The 9276-nt window shown below is 38.8% G+C and overlaps 1 protein-coding gene across 1 annotated transcript; it reads right to left on the minus strand.

Moving 5' to 3' along the window:
* Window positions 1-4192: 4192 nt before the first annotated feature.
* On the minus strand, window positions 4193-6940 carry tmem230b (transmembrane protein 230b). Its single transcript, XM_085368049.1, has 3 exons — window positions 6644-6940; window positions 4580-4702; window positions 4193-4482 (listed from the first exon to the last, which is right to left on the minus strand). Exons 1-3 carry the CDS (start codon window positions 6737-6739, stop codon window positions 4342-4344), a joined length of 360 nt encoding a protein of 119 aa, XP_085224175.1. The 5' UTR covers window positions 6740-6940; the 3' UTR covers window positions 4193-4341.
* Window positions 6941-9276: the final 2336 nt, after the last annotated feature.

Raw genomic sequence — 9276 nt, forward strand, 5'->3', positions numbered from 1 at the left:
TTTCCCTGTCACACTCAGCGTCTGTAAAACAGTATTTTATACTGTTTATGTTTACACTTATAACAAATCTAGCATTTAACAAGCCAGCTCAATGAATGCGTGAAAAACATTGAACATGATTCATAAGGTATTAGCAGTTTTGACCTACTATTCACAGCTACAATCAATTACAAATCTATAAATAACAACAACAACAATAATGCCAGCACTAAACAGTTCCTACAAAGGCATACCGGATCAAGTAATAATAGAAGTGTTTAACTCCAGTTTAGGAGGCTATCGCTTAACGTATCTTTAATTTTGAAGGTGAAATAATACACTTCCGTCACTTTACTGCCTGTGTCTGTGTTAGTTTATGAAATTGGTCCTTTAGCGCCCCAGACAAAAGCGCCTTTCCGTGGGAAAAACGGGTGATGGTCTTAACAAAAGGCAAACGCAAACCTTAAAGACACATTTTAGTCGGCTGTTAAATCACTTAACATTAAAAAAAACATGCTGCGAGGAAGTAGCTCCAACTATCTGCAAAACTAACCTAAACGGACATGTTTGTAACAATATTCACCATTTCATGTTCGGGATTAGCTGTGATTTCTTTATAATACAAGCACACTAACCTAACCTTTTTAGTAAGATCACCTAAAATTTATCAGTGTTACACATAATTTATAGCCATCTTATAATAGCTTGTTACAAGCCTGCTGACTTTTTTTTTTTTTTTTACCAGAAAGAAATTTCTTAACAGTGGGATTTTAAAAAAAAAGCTGCAATCGTTTGATAATCTGAATGCCAGTAAAAACTATGTTTTAGAAATCGATAAACATACATTTCTTTTTTAAAAATGCTAATTTAACCTCCAATAAAGAACACGAATTAGCTTTCCGCTAAACGTCATAGTAGCAAGAACCAGTTATTATTTTCACCATAAATCTCACATTAATTTTCCTAAAAGGCAACACACTAAAAAAAACCCTCAAAACTACAGTGTGTAAAATAAAATAAAAGGTGTATTAGCAGGGAACAAGATCTGTATCTACAGTTAAACCAACTTAGCATTAGCTAAACAGTTTGCTGCGCTTTAGTCCGGCTAATGAACCACAAAGTCATTTAGTGTTCTTAAAACTATTTATTTTGATTTTTCTTGCTAAAAGAAAAGGCTAAAACGTTTCTATTTAAGTATGAGACGACTGTTACTTCTTTTAAGTTTCGAGTGAAGGCTTTGAGTAAGTTTCCTGCCAAATTATCTTACCTCAAAAACGCTTCCTGTGATCCTGCCTCCTAAAATGAGCCGAATACTCAAACCTGCTGTGTGACTGACAGTGACTGCAGCTGGTTAAAGATTATTGGGTATGCTTTATATTACTTTTTAAAATAGCCAATCCAGTGCCAGATCACGTGGTGTCACCGGATGGCTGTATTAACCGTCTAAGGTTTATGATTGTGTCCAAATATAGAATCTACTGCATGTACGTTCATGTATTATATATGTATAGTTTATAGTATAGTATTTAGTGTGTCCTTGGTTAATAGTAATGCTACAGTGGATCAGTTTGGTCAGACGGACGAGCTTATCTAATTTACCAAAATCACTTCTGTACTGTTCCTGGGTTCATCCACTCACCAGTCACTTTATTAGGCACACCATTTTAGTACCATTGTCTGCCAAAATATGATTGCAGGAATTTAAACTGCTAAAAATGACTTGTTGGATTATAATCGTTATATGTCATTTTTATGAATGAAAAACTCTGATTGTCATTAATATTATTTTTATAAGAGATCAGACTAAAAGGAGAGAAGAAATTGCAATAAATGATGCCAGAAGGCAGAGATGTAAAGCAGAAAAAAACGCAAAAGATGCCTGCAAAACAGGTCATTTCCTTATTTTATATAAAACCCCTTCATAAATTCTGTTCACTACATTTTTAAATAATATAAGTAAACGTTTTAGACATTAAAAAACACATAGGAACATTGGAAATCACTTTTGGCTACTTTCAGTACTGTCTTAATTCTTGAAGGAATAGATTCAACATTCAAAACGGTTCCTCAGAGATTTTGGTCCACATTAACATGATAACGTCACACAATTCCTGCAGACGACTGCACTCATGATGCGAAAGTCCTGTTCTACCATATCCCAAAGGAGCCCTAATGGATTGAGAACTGCTGACTGTGGAGGTCATTTGTGTACAATGAACTCATTGTCATGTCCAAGAAACCAGTTTGGGATGATCTGAGCTTTATGACGTGGTACGTTATTCTGCTGCAAGCAGCCATCAGACAATACACTGCGCTCAAAAAGGGATAGACATGATCAGCAGCAATACTAAGTTAGGCTGTGGCATTTAAATAATGCTGAGTTTGTACTAAGGGCCCCAAAGTGTGCCAGGAATTGTAGCCCAGCTTCCTGTTCTACCCTGACAGGAGTGACTCCTGTTGTGGTCTTTTCTACAGCCCAATTGCTTCTAGGTTCACTGTGTAAAGTATTCAGATGTGCTCTTCTGTATCACATGCTTGTAAAGAGCAGTTGATTGAGCTAGTGTCTGGCCATTCATCTCTGCCTCCTGGCATCAACAAGGGATTTTCACACAGAGAACTGCTGCTCACTAAATAATTGATCTTTTTATGATTATCCTCTATAAACCTTAGAGATGGCTGTGTGGGAAAATTCCTAGCCGATCAGCAGCTTCTGAAATACTCAGACAAGGCTGTCTGGCATTAACAACCATGTTAAACTTAAAGTCACTGAAATCACCTTTCAGTAATAAAGGTTAATGCCAGGTCCTTGTTTTTGGGTGATGCAACAGTGGATCAGCTGGGCCAGACAGTACACCTGACCCAGTTAAACACTTGTGTAATGATTCTGAGTAAAAATCAACAAGCCAATATAGTTGAGAAAACTTAGCTTTTTATTACTATTTTGCAGTGATGTTGCTTTGACAAGACTCAAGAGTAACACGGACTCATCTGTCCATATAAACAGTTAAAATTACTGAATATCCCTGCAATATTACTGTACACTTACTTTGTGTCTGTTATTATGTGTCTGCTCAACAACTCTATTGTCTCGTAACGCTCAACTTATGATATCACCATACTAGGTTTGACGGGTTTCATGTAAAAGCAGTAATTTTAAAAGACTCACCTCAGAGAGCATAAAAAACAATATGATAGAAAGCATTGAGAGTATAAAAAATGTTTGTTTCCGGGACAAACACAGTAAATCTCAGTCCTCTGTAAGACGTTTTGTGTGCGAATGCCTCCTGGAACCACAGGAAGCACTTAAAAAACAAAGAATCTGAGCTGATTTAAAGTGCATAATCTGATCTAAGGCCCGGCAGTTTGTGATCAGTGTACAGTTGGGTGGGCTCATTCGATAGCAAGGAAAGAGAAACAACGAGAACACAAGCAGCTACCCTCGAATTATCCCTTTGGCAAACAGCGGGTTACTAGGCTTCTGAAAGGATTATATAGACGTCCAACCTTTACTAGCAATGTGTTTTACATATGACATTATCTGGGGGGAGGGGGGGGGGGTGGAGGAATCGAGGTGGCAGTCTTGGCTTTCACCAGCACACTTTCAAATTATGCTGAGAGTGATGAGTTGATGGCGCAGATTAGAGGGGCAAATGTCAGCAGAATGTCAGGCCTTAATTGCTTGTGTACTGTTTGACAGTGTTTACTCTCACAGGCCAGGTGCACCATATGGAGATCGAAGGATTGGAATTAATCACACAAAATCCTCGGGGAAAGAACAACTCAGAGCAGTGAGGAAGCATTAATTAGGGCGAGGCAATCTTCACTACACGGGATGTGAAGACACAACGCTAGCCTTTTATTAAATATCATTATTATGCCACAGAGGTGATATTGTGTATATAATAGGTATACCAGGTATTTGTTATGTTGGTTGCAGCTACTTTAGTTTTAAATTATTTATTCTCTCTGCCACTGAACTGATGGATCTACCTAAAGAATACACAAAATAAAAACTGGTTGTAGTGAAGCAGTTAAAAGACTCACTATATGTGGCCACATTGGTTGTACTACATAAGGTAAAATATTCTATAAACAAACTGAAATGGTTTTATATAAATCAAAAGAAATAATACAAATCTTTTTTATTCATTTATCAAGCTATAAAACAAATACAAAGATTAAAAAAAACAGTTGCTATTAGCAACCTGGCATTAAGAACCTAGGTAGAAAAATCTATAGGAACAATATTGTAATTTAAAAACAATTATGAAAAACAAAAAAAGGGATCTCATTTTCTTTAAATATATCACGACCTTAAATTCACTACATGTAAGCACAGCAGGACTGGGGCTTTAGCAATTGTCAGTCATCAAAGTCTGGGATGTCATCATAAGAGTACCCCGGGTAGCCCTTTGATGCATAGTAAGCTATCCGTAGGTGGTAAAATCCAGGCAGGAAGACAAGGATCCCGATGATGAGGACAGGCACGGTCCGGTCTGTGTGCTAAAAGAAAGAAAACATTTATTCTCTTAACATGATGACATTGTATGGCCAGTAAAAGGATGTAACAAGAAAAAGTGTGACCTAGAAAATTACTTACAGTGACGCCAAAGTAGCCAGCCAAGAGAAGAGCACCGATGATGATCAACAGCGAGCCGATTAGGAAAAGGATCGTGGCTAGTGCGATGGCTTTATATGGGACCTTGGGTGGGCTCTTCTTGAACTGTAGAGGGGAAATATTTCATTTCAAAAACATTTCTGTGAAACACAAGGTTTCTTGGAAGTGTCCGTTTTTCCTCTTCTGTGTCAAAATCATCAGACTAGAGAGATGTTTTCCATCGAATCAGCTTTAAATAAATTGCCCTATTCTCATAAAAACATGGATGTATAGTACTGTGCAAACATCTCAAGCTAACCCTAATTTTTCTTTTAGTATTTTGCTAGGAAAATGGCAAATAGGTGCAGCAATTTATTGACAGATTCAAAAACACATGGAAATACAGTATATCCCACACTGCTTCAATAATGTTTATTTTCCTTCTCTGAGGAGGCCAATCCATGACTGACAATGTTCTATTGTGTGTGTTTTTTATCCAGGTATGCTTTGACTGCACTGGCAGTGTGTTTGGGATCTCTGCCCGACTGAAAAATGAAGCTGTTGCCAACGATTTCCAGAAGGTAGGGCTGTACCATATCGTGTTGTCTGCAATAATACGTCTATAATTTTTTACATGATATAAAAATGTCAAAATGCAATATCACTAGTGTAGCAAAAGCATGCATTTACATTACAGTAAATGTTCTTGCAATATTGTGCTGGTAATTTTGAAGCTGTCACCTACCCCTACTAGAGGGCATCGCACGGTGGATCAAAATCTGATCATACTTTTCTGTGTTCATGATTTAATTGTGACAAGATTCCAAACACCATTGGCTGAAATGCAGGCCCTAAAAAACTATTTAGTGTCTGTCAAACTGTGTTATCTTTGGCATTTTCACAGATCCAACTAAAGACACATAAAGTTAGGTGCTTTTTGTGACAGCCTGCTCATAACAAAGTACCCAAATACAAGATTTAAAATATGCTAAGTTGCCTGTTATGTGTAGACACAACACTGAGTTAGGTGCCATTTTTAATGCTTCCTTTATTCACAGCTGAAAGTAGCTGAAAAAACAAAAAGACATTTCTCACAAAATGTTCCGGTACAAGGACTGGACCTTAAATGAGTAAAAACGCAGCCAGTTTCCAAAGAATGGTTTTGAAAGACCTTCAGAAAGCCTGGAGAACTACTGTTTGATTCAACTCAACTTTCTGAGAGTGAAATTCTTATAGTGTCAAATTAAAGCAACAGACGCCTCAAGGGGCTTTATATTTTAAGGTAAAGACCCTAGAATAATACAGAGAATACCCCAACAATTAAACGATCCCCTATGAGCAAGCACTTGGCAAAAATGGGAAGGAAAATCTCCCTATTAACAGGAAGAAACGTTGAAAGAATCAGGGTCAGGGAGGGGTAGCCATCTCCTATGACTGGTTGGGATTGAGGGGAGGAAGCCAGGACAAAAGATACAATAAACTGTGGAAGAGATCCGGACATTAATAATAATTCACGATTGAATAGAGTGGTGTACTAAACACATACTGAGTGAAAAGAGGGGGTCGTAACACAGGTGAGAGAACAAGAAATACTTCCAAACTGGGAGCTTGTTCCATAGAAGAGGGGCCTGAAACTGCAAGGCTCTGCCTCCCATTCTACTTCTAAACAGCAAAAGCAAATAAGCCAGCAGTCTTTTTGTTTCAGTCTATGTATTGCTTAGGACCACTTAAAAAATGCCAAGTCTGACTCCTTCAAAGTAGGGTGGCTCAAGACATTTGCACAGTCCTTTAAAAGTGTTGGTTATGCAGTACTTCTTGTGAACATTCACCAAACTTTGATGAGAACATCAAGAGGTTATAAGAATTAATATCACAGGACCCCCCCCCCCAACAACCCCAATGACGTCAACAGGGCTACCTTAGCTCGGAAATGACAGCGGCCATCTATTGCTGCAGTACCCCTTTATATTCATACTGTAGTGGTCGAAACCAGTGCACCAACTTTAGTCTATTATCTAAAAATAAAAGCAATGGTAACGTATCCTAGCGTTACACCTTCTGTTTTACCTGTAAATCAATGTAGCCGTCGTCGTCAGTGGCTAACCTGGAATACCTAACTTTGCTGTTAGGGATCCCGTTGGACACAACATTACGAGCGGGCATCTTCTTCAGCGGTTTGCTTTCAGATGAAGCAGAAAAGCAGAAAAGGCCCAACTACTCGACAGGCATCACTCTTAAACCGCAACTGCCAAAATAAAACAATACCGCACTTGGCTTATTCTAGGGCCGCTCCGACGACGTTTTATAAAGAGTTTACAGCGTAGAAGCCTCTGTTTGGGAATATGGTGTTGGACCTTCCGTGTTTTCAGTACGTATACACTCTGCGCCTGCGCAATCTGAAGCGTCATTATTAACTTCCAGAAACTTCGATTTAACGCGTAATTTTAACTTAAACGTTGCATGTGCTGTGCGAGATGAAAAAATAACGTTAAGCTAAATCACAAAAAAGAAAAGTTTTCAGATGTGCTTTAGCGCAATTAACTGTTTTACAATAAAAAGGAAGATTTGCACCACGCCATGTCTGCCACCAGAGGGCGCTGTTGAGTCTTATTAAAATGACCGGGTCACTGCGAGTCACAGACATGACCCTGCGGTGTCGAGATTCATCTCTTTGTGCGGATGTTCATTTCCTGGGATGTTCTGTTCTGTCTTTGTAATCACACTGTGCTTACAGAAGATAACGTTTCTGGCGAGACTGCAGATTTTGATACCATTTCACGTAACAGAAGAAGCTAAGACTAACCCACTCCCTCTGAAGGCCGTTTTAATCACTGAAATACAATCTCCTGTATTTATTTTCATAAATGTACATTAAAACAGGAAATAAATTGACAGTTACATGATGTCTAAAAACAATTAACCAGATCAACAGCTTCTCTTCAAAAAGGACACATTAACGAGTCTCTTAATCCTGAAGTGATAATTGGCACATTTTTGTCTGCTTCAGATGTGGATGAACTCCAGGTGTTTGTATACAAAGTCACCTCTGCCAGTTTATTGCCACCTCCCTGGTTACGCACATCAATAATCCAGTCTGTGAGTGACTGACCATGTAATAAGCAAAAACCCTCAATCCATCTGAAATGACTAATTAAAGCTTCTGTGGTTGTGTACTGTATTTTTATTTTAATTTGTGTTTTTCATACTAGCTCCTTGTATGAGACGGAAGTGCCATGCAGATTTAGGCGGAACTGAGATGCTACCTGACTCATCGGAGGTCTTGCTAGAGTCATGGGCTCTACAGTCAGTTATTAAATGTCTGCAGGATGACAAATAAATAAATAAATAAAGCTCTTTTATCATGAGCAGTAAATCAAATGCATATTCTTATCGCTCGCAGCATCAGTAATACTCTTTAAAGTAAGCCTACACTTTGGCAGAGGATGAGTTTCTGGTGATCATTAGTATGCTGAGTGACCTTGACTGTCTCATCGTTAAGGCCATAATGTTGATCTCTGGGGGTGATTGAAGCCCTAAAATCATTTGGATTTTTTCCTTTTCTTTCCATTGCACACAACACAAATTCTTCTACATCACAGAGCACAGTGCGTTCTCTTGTCTTAAGTTTGTCATTGATATTTACAGATTTCTCAGAGTTTCAGCGAGAAATGATCTTTTCAAATCCACCCCGCCTGCATTTCATCTTCGTTTTAGTGGGATTTAGCAAAATGTATTCTGTCCTCTGGAAACCACTTTAAAATTGCATTACTATTCCAAATTGCAGTGGGCGAATGCAGAGTCATATAAGCGGCCTTCGGAAATAACAGATTGTGCAGACGTTCTTTACTATACCTGTTACTGAGGGCAAACTTTGCCCTTTGCTTTATCACTCATTCCAGTTTCCTAACTCATACCTCACTGGGCTCTGTGATTGCATGTTGACTCTGCTCATCAGCTGACGCCACGGCTGCGTCACTGGATTGTCTTCCTTTGTGTGCCAAATAACGCCGCTCTTATCTGTTCGGTCTCCTTATTTGGAGGTTCAATAGCTACAATCAAGGTCACTGCACAAGCCGCTTAGCCTCCCCCTCAGTGTGAATTTAGAAACACGGCATTCAATTTATCTGCTCTGCAGCCTTGAGACAATCTACAAGACCAGATAAATCTGCAGTTATTTTACATTCATAAATTCAAAATAAATGGGCTCCAAATGGTACCACTGATGGAATAATCTATCTGTAAGTAACTCTGCTGCCCCTAACATTTGTGTTCAGACATTACTTCATCTATTGTCTTTTTTTTTCATCCCATGGGGGTTTAGAATTTCAATAGGATCTTCTTGTAAACTATTGGTGGCTGTGGCTACAATGTAGCTTGCCATCACCAGTGTGTGAATGTGTGCGTGAATGGGTGGATGACTGGATATGTAAAGCGCTTTGGGGTCCTTAGGGACTAGTAAAGCGCTATATAAATACAGGCCATTTACCATTTACCAAAGTGTTTGAGACCATAAATAAGAATTCTGGTCTAATGACACGTGGAGTTGTAATTAATTAATCAGATGACTGGGTAAGCTGTCACCAGTCAAAGACGGGAAGAGAGTGCGTTGTCATGTTAGATAATCCCTGCCACTACACCATGATGCCTGCACAGAAGCACATCAGAACAGCTGAGCACACTGAGCCCCCAAGGTGTGTGTG

The sequence above is a fragment of the Diplotaxodon limnothrissa genome, linkage group LG12 (genome assembly GCF_057381915.1).
Source record: "Diplotaxodon limnothrissa isolate DT_005_m linkage group LG12, D_limnothrissa_male_GT1.1, whole genome shotgun sequence".
In the NCBI taxonomy this organism is placed as follows: domain Eukaryota; kingdom Metazoa; phylum Chordata; class Actinopteri; order Cichliformes; family Cichlidae; genus Diplotaxodon; species Diplotaxodon limnothrissa.